Source organism: Jaculus jaculus, chromosome 8, assembly GCF_020740685.1.
Source record: "Jaculus jaculus isolate mJacJac1 chromosome 8, mJacJac1.mat.Y.cur, whole genome shotgun sequence".
In the NCBI taxonomy this organism is placed as follows: domain Eukaryota; kingdom Metazoa; phylum Chordata; class Mammalia; order Rodentia; family Dipodidae; genus Jaculus; species Jaculus jaculus.
Window position 1 is genome coordinate 2,275,003 of NC_059109.1, and position 13,571 is coordinate 2,288,573.

The following is a 13,571-nucleotide window of genomic DNA, read 5'->3' on the forward strand; positions in this document are numbered from 1 at the left end:
AGAAAGAGATAGGTAGGGCATGCCAGGGCCTCCAGCTACTGCAAACGAACTCCAGACGCGTGCGCCATCCTGTACTTTATGTGGGTCCTTAAGCTTTGCAGGCAAGTGACTTAACCACTAAGCAATCTCTCCAGCCATTTTTTTTTAATTTTTAGTATTTTTATTTATTCATTTACTCATTTGAGAGAAGGGGCAGATATATAGAAAGTGAGAAAGGAATTTTCTAAGTGACTATCTGGACGTGTCTTCTGAAGACTGGAAACCACAGGTGGAGAGAGAAAGAGTGAGGGTGAGGGTTGGGCCGTAGAAACCCAAACAGCTTGGAACTGTAAGGGTGTAGGGAACTTCCTGGACAGTGTCCTTGGAAATGGGGACTCATGAAGTACAGAACAGGAGGAGGAAGGGTGGGGGATGTATGACTTCACAGCACGGACTCTCTGGTCAGATTGGGACTTGGGGTCCCTGGCCCAGGAAATGAGCAGCGCCCCACAGTGAGCTCTCCGGGGCGCTGTGCCCAGCCCCAGGCCCAGGCCTCCTGACGCTTCTTCAGGCTCCAGAGGAGAAGCTTCCGTCAGGACATTGCTAGGCACGTGGTGGGAGGAGAGCTCGTGCGAGCTGTAGACATGGTGGTGAGGGTCTCGGGAGGCATCCCATCCTCCCAGTCCAGGGACTCAGGAGACTTACCTCCCACCCAGAGCAGCCTCCCCCTCCCTCACCCCAGGGAGTTTCCCTGGCTGCCCTTACCCCAGCTCCAGACCGAGTCTGCGCAGATCCTGGAAAGAGAGAGTGGGCGGAGTGTCCCAATCACCAATGCTGTGAGGGAGAGGTGGCCTGCGACGTCAGCAGTCCATCTCGCCTGACCCCTGCGATGCTTCTGGGTATCACAGCGACCTAAGACTGCAGTCAGCCTTCACTGCCTCGGATCTTTGACGTGGGGGAGCTGGACGTGGGAGACGCTGGGGGCTCGTTACCTTTCCAAGCCTTGAGGTGGATGATGATCCCCACTACCAGGACAGCCAGCCCAAGCAGAAACGCAGCGACTCCACTTAGCATCTTTCTCCATGAATATTCCGGCTGAGCTCCTGTGGAAACAGATCTTAAAATCAATGCCAAGTTCCCAGTATTTAACACATCTGCTTGAGAACACAAAACCTGTACTGGACCCCAAGTCTAACGCTACCTGTGGGAGAGACGAGTTTATGAATGAGCCTCCAGGGCCAAGGTGTGTGCTCATGCAGTTACCTCCCATTCGTGATTCCTTGTGTGCACGCCCATAGGTGTGCACGTGTGTGCTCATGCGTGTGGAAGTTAGAGGTCGACCGAAGGCATTATTCTACTGGCTGCGTCACCTCTTTTTGTTTTGAGGTAGGGTCTCTAACTGGCCTGGATTCATCAAGCAAGCTAGGCCGCTTGGCCAGTGAAACCCACAGGGGCATTACTGCCTTCACCTCCCTAGTGCCAGGGTTACAAGCATGCACCACCACGCCTGGCTTTTTAAGTGGGGGTTCTGGGGATCAAACTCAGGCCCTCCTACTTGCCAGGCAAGCACGTTATCAACTTAGCCAGTTCCCCAACCCCGCCACTGATTCTTGGATCCCACCATAATGCCCTGAAAGACCAAAGTACAAAAGAATATTAGGGCCAGGCACGGTGGCACACACTTTTAATGCCTGCACTTAGGTAGCACAGATAGGAGGATCACTGTGAGTTCGAGGCCAGCCTGGGACTAGAGAGCTCTGAGTTTCAGGTCAGCTTGGGCTACAGTAAGACCCTACCTTGACCAAACAACAATGACAACAAAAGGACAACCCCTCGGTGGCCAGTCCTCTTAATCTCTTGGGGGTTCTGAGGATAGAGGTCTGCTCGGTTCTCCCCCCGCCCTAGAGCTCTGATGTCTACAACTTTTCAGATCAGAGAAAAGAAGTTTGTGCTGTGACCAGGATGAGTGCAGGGTGGCCCTGGCCCCATGAGCCAGTATGACCGCAGGCCAGGTCCAGAGAGCACAAGAGTCGAATGCTCACTCCACTCCACGGAGATGGGGCTCCGCAGGCTGGGGTGCTCGACGAGGCAGCTGTAGACATCTCCAAGCTCAGGCGTCATTTCCAGCACCATCGCCGTCTGAAATGTCCAGTCTCCATTCCCAATAAGGCCAGTGGCTATGACCCTGGACTTCTCCTCCTGTCCATTCCGGAACCACGTGATCTTTATGTCCCCTGGGTAGAAGTCTGCTGCGGAGCAGAGCAGCAGGTTGCGTTGGTGGAGGAGCGGGGTCCTCTCGGGGTACACTGTTACCACTGGTTGCACTAGGAAGAGAGGAAAATGAGACACTGTGCGGGGGGGCACCAGGTAGAGGAGGCAAGAGTTCCTTTAGGTACTGTGACCACCACTGATCCATTTCCCAGACCACCCATGTGGAAACTGGAAGTGTAGGGCTACCTCGCCGCCCCCCAGACTGAGACATAACCAGATAATCATGTTGATACCCCCAACAAGGATTTAAACCCTATGAAATCCTCCCACCATCACCCCTTCTACTTGAGAGTACACCAGTCTCAAAGTCCCTGAGAACCTTGGAAGCGAGCAGGACACAGGTGGACAACCCGCAAGTCACCGGTGAAGACGGCACATTCACGGGCTCCTCTGGTTACAACCCGTTTGTCCTGAAGCATCGCTCACCTGTGTAAGGAGGGCTCTGAGGCTGGGAGATGGCTCAGTGGTTAAAGGCACTGGCTTGCAAAGCCCCATGGCCTGGGTTGGATTCCCCAGTACCAAGGTGAAGCCAGATGCACAAAGTGGTGTGTGAGTGTGTGTGTGTGTGTGTGTGTGTGTGTGTGTGTGTGTGTGTGTGGTGTAGTTCGTTTGCAGCAGAACTAGGTCCTGGCATGCTTATTTTCATTCTCTCTCTCTCCCTCTCTCTTTCACTCCCCAAATAAATAAGAGTGTGGGTGTGGTGGTGCATGTCTTTAATTTCATCCCTTGGGAGGCTGAGGTAGGAGGATCACTGTGAGTTTGCAGCCAGGCTGGGACTACAGAGTGAATTTCAGGTCAGCCTGGACTAGAGCAAGACCCTGCCTCAAAAAGATAAAATCACAGACAGGAAGGTTCTCACAGAGCAAGTATTTGAACCCCATTAGACCCCAGAGCCCACTCACCACTTCTCCCCACGGTGAAGGGGGCCCCAAGCTTGTAGTTATGTCTGCAGAGCGTGTCCACAGAGGCCCGGCTCCTCTCCACGAGATCCGGACGCTGGTTCCACTGCTCCGCGTCAGGTTCCCCCAGTTCGGTCAATGCCACGAATAGGCCCACGTCGCTGTCGAAGTGCAGGTACTCCTCCAAGCCGAAGATGAACCTGACCACAAAACGCACCTTTTCCGTCCCATTGGTGAAGTAGCAGTCAGCCTTCGCCTGAATCACAAAGTTCTCTGGGAAACCAGAGAGACCAGGAGGCAGCTTACCTCGGAAACCCCCACACCTGGCGCATTACGTCAGACCACACAGACTCGAGGGGAAAATGACACACATTGGAATTCAATGCATCATGGTGTTCACTAATATTTTAAATTCAGGGCTGGGGAGATAGCTCAGCTGTTAAAGGCTCTTGCTTGCAAAGCCTAACAGCCCAGGTTCGGCTCTCCAGTATCTACATAAAGACAGATGCACAAAGTGTTGTATGCATCTGGAGTTTGTTTGCAGTAGCAAAAGGCCCTCTTGCATGCCCATTCATATTCTCTCTCTCTCTCTCTCCCTCTCTCTCTCTCTCTCTCTCTCTCTCTCTCTCTCTCTCTCTGTGTCACAAACAAATTAAAAAGAAAATTAAGTCAGGTGTGATGGTGCACGCCTTTATTCTCAGCACGTGGAAGGCAGAGGTAGGAGGATCGTTGTGTGTTTGAGGACAGTCTGAGACTACATGGTGAATTCCAGGTCAGACGCTACCTCCAAAAAACAAAAAGATAATAATGATGAATAATAATAATAAAAATAAATAAAATGATTCTTAAACATATTTTATATTCACACAGGAAAACAATGCTACATTTCTGAAAGCCGTATTCATACAGAAGACACACCCGACACACTTAGAATGATGTCTGAGCGGAGGAAGAGAGAGGAGACAGGAGAGGAGGACAGCGTCGGTGCTGACCAGTGATTACAGTATGCTGTGAACGCACCAAGATTAACTCGAGCCCATGCACTTGAGGAAAACAACCATAAAAAGGTTGAATATGGTGAGTAGTCCAGGTAGGTCAGGAAAGACCTCCTTGAGAAGATGCCATTTGAGACTGGGGGGGTGACCGTGGTGGATCTGGATTTGTGTGTTTGCTTTTTCAGAGGCCTCCTCCCTAGACGCCCATCCCAGGCCATAAGGATGACCTTCCTGGCAGCCAAACCCATCCCTCTCTCAGCCACTGAATCCAGGGGAGCCTTCAACCTCCAACCCCTCAGCACTCCCATTCTTTGCTATTCCTTCTGACAGTCTATCTGAGCGCTGGGGAGATGACTCTGTGGTTAAAGGTTCTTGTTTGTAAAGCCTGACAGCCTGGGTTCAATTCCCCAGTACCCACATAAGGCCAAATGCACAAAGTGGCTCATGTGTCTGGAGTCCATTTGCAATGGCAAGCTGTTCTGCCATGCCCATTCTCTCTCTTTCTCTATCTCCATCTCTCTTTCTCTCTCATAAATACATAAAAATGTATTTTGAAGAATATCTGAATTTTTCATCATCACTGAAGATGTGTGCTGGATTTTCACATGCTGAGCGGACATGATAAGCTGGGGCGGTTTCTGTTCTGCTCTTTGCCCATGTTTGTTCCTGTTTTGGATTGAGTGAAACTTTGACACTTAAGGGGAGTCTGTTGTTAGCACACTATATCCTGTTTTCCGCTCATCGGAGTGTCCTGTCACGGTTGTACGCTGCTCCGTGTGTGCATAGCTGGTCTCCCCGGCTGGGAACACAACGGGTACCAGGACCCTGAGGTCAAAGAACGTGTTCACCGACTCTTGCTTCTCAAACCCGTTTACTACAGCTCTGAACATTTGCCAGGGGCTTAATAAATGATTAAAAAATTCTTTCCAAGGGCTGGAGAGATGGCTCAGCAGTTAAAAGCACTTCCTGGGGAGTGGGGGTTGGGGGGACCACTGAGTTTGTAAATAGCAGGGACCCAGGTAAGTAGCGGGACTTGGCCAGTCCGGTGGGGAGCAGAGACCAGAGAATCACTGGGGCTCGTGAAAATCCAGAGTCCCTGAGACCCCATCTCCAGGAGGCAAGTGGGTGAGCAAGGGGCAGGGGCACCTGATGTCCTCCTCTGGCCTCTGTGTGTCCACACACACACACACACACAGAGAGAGAGAGAGAGAGAGAGAGAGAGAGAGAGAGAGAGAGAGAGTTCTTTCCAGTTCCATTGGATAAACATAGACACAGTCTTAACGAACAGCACCAGCTCTTTCGGGTGAGGGATGTCAGCCCTCCCACGGTTCCGCGAGAGCCGACACAAGGACACAGGGACGGGAAGTCAAACACCACAAGATGTTTCCCTTCTTCCCGCCTCCCTACTCCTTGAGTTCGCGCCTCCGGTACAGGAAGTCCTTCTCCAGAGAGCTCGCTGTGGGTGACACAGAGGGAACGATGACTTCTCGGCCCATGGAACTAACGCGCTCTTAGAAGACAGGAGCCATTGCCCTCTGCTGTGTGGCCCCCATCTACAGGGAACACCCCCCGGGCCAATCCTAGCGCGCCCTCAGAAAGAATACTGCAGTTCTTACCTGGGGTGTGTCTGCTCCCAGCCACGGGGACACCCAGCCCGATGAGAATCACTAGCACAGCCATCACCCAGGGGACCCTAGCAGAACCCATTCTGGAGGTGGGAAAATAGGACAGCAAATTCATCAGCCTCTTTAGAATGGAGCTGGCCCCCACAACAACTCAGAGGGGGAAATTCACTGAGAGTGAAGATAACTTTGTCCTCCCAGAGATGTACAGAGCTTCCTCAGACTGTTCACCAATCAAGACAGGAGAGAGTTTTGCATCCTTAGTTGCTGGGCAGAATACTTTCGTGAAGTTGTGTCATGCCACTCAAAAACTGGTTACCTGCAGAATCCCTACAAGTGGTTTGGGTATAGAAAACGGGCTGGAATCAGGAAAAACAGTACAGAATCCAGGGCCCTAGGGCTACTCAGATAGCTTATTGTTATCCTGAGGTCCTCATTTAGCCCGTGAGCTGTTCTGACTAATAGGTCTCCCGTCCTACAGGGTGGCTGATAGAAACAGCAGACAGTGTGGGTAAAGGAGAAAGTAGGCAGTGTGGTAAGCATGTCTTATGAGAAGTTTGTGACAGGCTTATCAGAGAGAAAAATATCAAAGAGATAGCAAATAATTGTACAATTTCCTGTAAAGCAAGGAAAGGAGGCATGGGGGTGGAGAAAAACAGAGATGGGGAGGGTGGAAAGAGAATGCGAATAAAATGGAGCAAAAATATTCATATGGCCAGGCGTGGTGGCGCACGTCTTTAATCCCAGCACTCGGGAGGCAGAGGTAAGGGGATTGCTGTGAGTTCAAGGCCACTCTGAGACTACATAGTGAATTCCAGGTCAGCCTGGGCTAGAGTGAGGCCCTATCTCAAAAATAAAAAGAAGAAGGAGAAGGAAAAGAAGGGAAGAAAGAAAAAAAGAGAAAAGGAAATGGAGATAAGGTTGGACAGATTGCTCAGCGGCTAAAGGCGCTTGTTTGCAAAGCCAGCAGACCTGGATTTGATTGCCCAGCACCCACGGAAAGCCAGACACACAATGTGGCCCATGCACCGGGTGCTCACGTGTGTCGAGCACTGGAGCAGCACCCATGGAATAACTACTCCCATTGGAAGGATCAGAATTCATAAACCCCAGGTTCAAACCCAGTGCCTGCTGGGGCCACCAGATGGCATCAGACTCACACCTTCCTTGGCTCACTGGACACCCTAGTCCTTCCCCCAACCCTGACTCCTCCCTTGTGACTTCCAGGTGGCCCTCTTGTTGTGCAGGGGATTGGGGACTTGAAGTCCAAGGTTGTTTCCACAGAAGGCTGGGCAGACTGAAGGGAGAGTGGTTTTGGGGTCCAAAGAAATATCTGAGCATTTGGGCTGGAGGGATGGCTTAGTGATTAATGCATTTGCCTACAAAGCCAAAGGACCCAGGTTCAATTCCCCAGAACCCACATAAGCCAGATGCACAAGGGGGCACACATCCATGGAGTTCATTTACAGCAGCTGGAGGCCCTAGAATGTGCTCTATCTCCCTCCCTCTCTCTGTCTCTCTTTCTCTCTCTCTCCTCCTATCTATCTCTCTTTCTCAAATAAACAAAAATAAGTTTAAAAAAAGAAAAAGTATATGAACTTTTCCTAAGAGTCTTCCCTCCATGTATATATTCCTTTAGAAAGGGTAAACCTTCCCTACCTCTTATTCTGTACAGAAACCAATTCAGGATGGACCAATGATCTCTTTTTAAATATTTTATTTATTTATTTGAAAGAGAGAGAAGGAGATAGAAAGAGGCCAATAGAGAATGGGTGCACCAGAGCCTCTAGCCACTGCAAACAAACTCCAGATACATGAGCCATCTTGTGCATCTGGCCTATGTGAGCATTAGGGAATTAAACCTGGGTCCTTAGGCTTTGCAGGCAAGTGCCTTAACTGTTAAGTCATCTCTCCAGCCCTGGAATTATGTTAATATAAGACTTGAAACTGCAAGAAGAAAATTCATGGGAAGCACTTCAAGATTTTGGCATGAGTAATGACCTTCAATGGGTAGGACTCCGGTAGCCCAGGAAATAATTGTAAGAAGTGACAGATGAGATTGCATAAATTTAAAAGCTTCTGCACCAAGCTATGGTGATGGCTAAGCAGTTAAAGGTGCTTGCTTGTAAAGCCTGATGGCCTGGGATTTGATTCCCTAGTACCCACATAAAGCCAGATGCATAAAGTGGCAAATGCATCTGGAGTTCATTTACAGTGGCAGGAAGCCCTGACATGCCAATGTGCGCGCGCTCTCTCTCTCTTTTATGAATAAATATTTAAATAAACAAAAGCTTCTGCACATCAAAAGGAATTACAGAGCAAGGTGAAGGTCTACAGAAGAATCTTTGCCAACCACTCTCTGATGTGAGAGAAAGATCCAGAATATGCATGAACAAAGAAAATGTGGTGTGTATTCATTGTATATTCAAAAAAGAATCTCATTCAGGAGAATAAAGTTATGTCACTTGCAGGAAAACAGGTAAACTAGAGATCTCCTGTGAAGTGAAAGAAACAAGATTTGCAAAGACATGTTTCCCATGTTTGCTTTAGAAGGACCAATAAAGTAAAACAGGGACTGTTAGAGATACGGAAGGGGAAAGAGGGAGAAGGGAGATACGGAAGGGGAAAGAGGGAGAAGGGAGAAGGGAGGGAGACAGAGGGGTCAAGGTGCTTGAAGCGTGTTATATGCATGCCTGAAAATGTCAGAATGAAACCATTACCTAGTAAAATTATTACACATTACTTCTTTTTAAAAGAAAAAGAGTGGAGCCAGACATGGTGGCTCACACCCTTAATCCCAGCACTCAGGAAGCAGAAGAAGGAGGATTGCTGTGAGTTCAAGGCCACCCTGAGACCCTGAATTCCAGGCTGACCCTGAATTCCAGGTCAGCCTGGACTAGAATGAAACCCTACCTCAAAAATAAAAAATAAAAAGTGGGCTGGAGAGATGGCTTAGTGGTTAATGTACTTGTCTGCAAAGCCAAAGGACTGGGGTTCAATTTCCTAGGACCCATGTAAACCAGATGCACAAGGTGGCGCATACATCTGGAGTTTGTTTGCAGTGGCTGGAGGTCCTGGTGTGCCCATTCTCTTTCTCTCTCTCTAATAAATAAATAAATAAAAATGTTTAAAAAAAAAACAGTAAACTAGAAGACTGGGCAGATGGCTCAGCAGTTAAGGCACTTGTCTGAATAGCCTAACGTCCCTGGTTCGATTCCCCAGTTCTCATGTAAAGCCAGATGCACAAAGTAGTGCATGCATCAGTTCATTTGCAGCAGCTAGAGCTCCTAGTGCACCCATTCTCCCTCTCCTCCCCCCTCTTCTCTCTGCTTGAAAATACATAGATATATTAATTTAAAAAAAGAGTAAACCTACTGGGCAGTGTAGCAGTGCACACCTTTAATCCAGCACTCAGGAGGCAGAGGTAGGATGCTCGCCATGAGTGTGTGGCTAGCCTGGGACTACAGAGTGAATGAATGAGTTCCAGGGCAGCCTGACTGGGGCAAGACCTTACTTCTGGGGGAGGGAAGGGGGAGTAAACCTGGATAAATGGAGAAGAGACAGAGAATGAATAAGGAGAAGTTATGGGGCAAGGAGATCCCATACAGGTAGAAGAAAGACTGAATGAAGAGAGCTCAGAGCAAACCGGAGTCACAAGCACCTGTGGCCAGCCGACAGCCTGCGCTTGAAGGGATCCGCCTGGCTCCACACCTCGACTATCAGGGGACATCTGGCTTACCTGGACTTTCCCAGCATACTCACGTCCTCCACTGCAATTTCAGGCCATTGTCGATCTGTAAAGACTTGACTGTGACACTATTATTAATATTTTTATTGCTTTTTTGAGGTAGGATCTCGTTCTAGCCCAGGCTGACCTAGAATTCACTATATAGTCTCAGGGTGGCCTCAAACTCACAGTGGTCCTCATACCTCCTGAGTGCTGGGATTAAAGACATGTACCACCATATCTGACAACATAATTTTTTAAAAAAATTATTTATTTGCAAGCAGAGAGAGAGGAGGAGAGAAAGAGAATGAGAAAGAGAGAAAGAAAGAGTGGCTCACCAGGACCTTTTGCCTGCAAATGAACTCCAGATGTATGTGCCACTTTGTGCATCTGGATTTCCAGGGGTACTAGGGAACTGAACCAAGGCTGTCAGGCTTTGCAAACAAGTGCCTTTAACGACTGAGCCATATCCCCAATCTTCTTTTTTCAATTTTTTATTATTATATATAGACACATTTTGTATGTAAACATCACATGTTGTACCATCCTTTCCCTCCTCCCTGCCTCTTTTCTGAAGGGTCCTTCCTCATTGGGGATGCAGGTCAACTCCACGGGGATTGTGGGTCATGCATTAAGAGGGCAGCAGTCAATTAATTATGGGGCAGAGGCAATGTCCCTGTGCAAAATGTCCCAACTTGTGGCTCCAACAATCCTTCCACCCCCTCTTCCACATAATTCCCTAAGCCATGCTGAGAGCACTTTAAGTCTACTTCAGTGATGGGCACTTAGGAGCATCTAGATGTCAGGTTTGGTAGGTATCATTCAGTATCATTCTCCATCACCCTTGTGTTGATACCAGATTCATAAGAAAGCAGCACTCTTGCTCATTTCCCCAGTTCCTCTGTGGTAGCTGGGGCCAGGGTGGAATCCACCGGGTCATTCATCATCTCAAGTCTAGTTCCCATCTGAAAAGGAGAAGCAGATTCTCCAACGGAGAGTGAAGTCAGCACCAGTTAAATGGAGTAGCCATTACTAATTTAGAGAGAATTTAAAGGGTTTAGACTATAGTCTAAGGTTAGTGGGAGCTTGACAATGGAAAGCAGAATCATTATCTGGATATGATTCTGACTTGTTTCCCAGTTCCAGATATGGTTTCCTTTCCACAAAGCAGATCTGTTAACCAATCCAAGAGCAACGTGGCCGTGCACCTCTGCTGCACCTGTGAGCATCACGCCAGGTTGTTTGCTTCTGAGTCATTGAGACCTTGAGCTGCTTGGACAGACGTTGGCCACTTTCCCCTGCTCGCTCATTCCAGCATTGGATGGGCTAATTATCTGAGGACTGGCTCTCCTCTGGATTCCAACCAGGTCTCTCCATGGTCCATGCCGACAGCGATTGGTGTCTTCAGCAATAGCGTCTTACCATTAACCTCTGGTGGGTAATCAAGTGCTCTGACAGAAGTCTGTCTTGTTTGTTTTGGGGGATCTAGTAGGTCTCTCTGATCAACAGCTCATTGTGGATGTAGACCACATCCTGGTACAGGGAATTACAGGCCAGTGGTGACATTAATTTTTTTTTTTTTTTTTTTTTTGGTTTTTCGAGGTAGGGTCTCACTCTGGTCCAGGCTGACCTGGAATTAACTCTGTAGTCTCAGGGTGGCCTTGAACTCATGGCGATCCTCCTACCTCTGCCTCCCGAGTGCTGGGATTAAAGGCGTGCGCCACCATGCCCGGCTGGTGACATTAATTTTAAGATGCCCTTCCAGCTTTAAAGAATTATGATTGAGCCAGGCATGGTGGCACATGCCTTTAATCCCAGCACTCAGGAGGCAGAGGTAGGAGAATCACCAAGAGTTCGAGGCCACCCTGAGACTACATAGTGAATTCCAGATCAGCCTGGGCTAGAGTGAGATCCTGCCTCGAAAAAACAAAAACAAAAACAACAAACAGCAAACAAAAAAAGAATATGATTGAAGGGTATAATAGTCCTGAAGCTGTCAAAGAATTCTCCCAGGTCATCTTCCGCAGTGGTGGCAGCTTGCAGAAAGTTGGGAGAGGCAAGAATTATCAGTCCAGGGCTAGAGAGATGGTTTAGGTGCTGCCCTGCAAAACCTAAGGACCTGGGGTTTGGTTCCCCAGGACCCACGTACAGCCAGATGCACGGAGTGGGGCACACACCTGGAGCTTGTTTGCAACAGCTACAAAGGCCTGCAGTACCCGTACTCATATTCTCCCTCTCTCTGTGCAAATCAGTCGATATTTTTAAAACAATTATTGGGGGGCTGGAGAGATGCTGAATGGTTAGAGCACTTGCCTTCCAAGCCTAAGGACCCATGTTTGACTCTTCAGATCCCACATAAGCCAGATGCACAAGGTGAGGCAAGTGTACAAGGTCACACATGTGCACAAAGTGGTGCACGCATCTGAAGCTCAATTACAGTGGCTGGAGGCCCTGGCACACCCATTCTCTCTTACACTCTCGCTTTAACTCTGACTCTTGCACATTAAAAAAAAAAAAAAAAAAAAAAAAGGCCAAGCTGGGTGTGGTGGTGCATGCCTTTAATCCCAGCACTCAGGAGGAAGAGGTAGAAGGACCACTGTGAGTTGGAGGCCAGCCTGAGACTACAGAGTGAGTTCCAGGTCAGCTTGGGCTAGAGAGAGACCCTACCTCAAATAAAATAAAATAAAATAAAAAGCCAGTCTGTTGGGCTTGCCTCAGAAAAAATTATTGGGACTAGAGAGATGGCTTAGTGGTTTAGGCAGTTGTCCACATAAGCCAGATGCACAAGGTGGTGCATGCATCTGGAGTTCATTTGCAGTGACTGGAGGCCCTAGCATGCCCATTCTCTTCCTCGCTCTCTCTCTCTAAATATTTTCAAAAAGAATTATTATTCTCATTGTATAATAGAGAAAGGACATTTTGTGGAGAGGGAAAAGATGGAGGCCAGCGTCCTCTCCCTCCAAATGCCTCTTTCATGTTCTTCTGTGAGGGGCATGGGGGTCTGGAGCCACAGGCCAGGCTGAGACAAAGGTAGGTAAGGTCTTAGCCCTCTCTTCATCGGCTGTGGCAGCTGCCAGCAGGAGAAATGCCAAAGCCGTGGCTCTGTCAAGTTCACTGCTAGTGCTGGAAAGTACCTGCCCTTTCCGGGAATAAGCTAGTTTCTGTTTCCTACACCAGGAGCGGCCCAAGGCCAGTCCCTCCCGGTGACGCATTCAGAGTGGATTCTCAGTGCTCAGTGTGTGTAGGGCAGGCTTGGGATTTATTCATTTCTCCAACAGACTTGCTAGTCATTAACCATGAATCTGGGCCCTATGCCAGAAGACAGCAGAAAGAAATCTTAACAAGACAAATGTCCTTTTCCCAGGAGCTGGAGGCCTTGAGAAGGATGGGGGTGGGGGATAAAAAAAGCTTAGAGCCCAGGTGACAGAACCACTAGAAAGAAAACTTGTGGGCTAGAGAGATGGCCCAGTGGTTAAAGGTTCTTGCCTACAAAGCCAGATTTGATTCCCCTGTAACCACGTAAAGTCAGATGCACAAGATGGTGCATGCATGTGAAGTTCATCTGCAGTGACTGAAGGCCCTGTGTGTCAATTTTCTCTCCCTCTCATGAAAAAAAAATTACAAAAATAAATAAATAAAAGAAGAATGTAGCCAGGCATGGTGGCACACACCTTTAATCCCAGCACTCAGGAGGCAGAGGTAAGAGGATTGCTATGAGTTCAAGGCCACCCTGAGACAACATAGTGAATTTCAGGTCAGCCTGGGCTAAAGCGAGACCCTACCTCAGGAGAAAAAAAAAAAGAAGAAGAAGATTGTGGAAGCTGGAGAGATGGCTAAGCAGTTAAGATCCCTGCCTACAAAACCAAAGGACCCAGATTTGGTTCCCCAGGACCCATGTAAAGCCAGATGCACAAGGTGGTGCATGCATCTGGCACTCTCTCTCCCTCTCTCATTCTCTCTCTCCTAAATAAATAAATAAAATATTTTTTGAAAAAATTGTGGGGCTGGAGATATGGTTTAGTGGTTAAAGCACTTGCCTGTGAAGCCTAGAGACCCATGTTCAATCTCTCTCTAGATC

The 13,571-nt window shown here is 48.5% G+C and overlaps 1 protein-coding gene across 2 annotated transcripts; it reads right to left on the reverse strand.

The window, feature by feature from the left end:
• Positions 1-241: 241 nt before the first annotated feature.
• LOC101603434 (patr class II histocompatibility antigen, DO beta chain-like) lies at positions 242-5,856 on the reverse strand. 2 transcript variants are annotated; one of them, XM_045157397.1, is made up of 6 exons: positions 5,761-5,856; positions 3,153-3,422; positions 2,022-2,294; positions 972-1,082; positions 745-773; positions 242-615 (listed from the first exon to the last, which is right to left on the reverse strand). In XM_045157397.1, the coding sequence occupies exons 1-6, from the start codon at positions 5,849-5,851 to the stop codon at positions 583-585; spliced, it is 807 nt and encodes a 268-aa protein (XP_045013332.1). In that variant the 5' UTR covers positions 5,852-5,856; the 3' UTR covers positions 242-582. The 2 variants fall into 2 exon arrangements, with proteins under 2 accessions (XP_045013332.1, XP_004649859.2); XM_004649802.2 differs by having other exon boundaries at positions 2,022-2,303.
• Between the last annotated feature and the right edge of the window lie 7,715 nt (positions 5,857-13,571).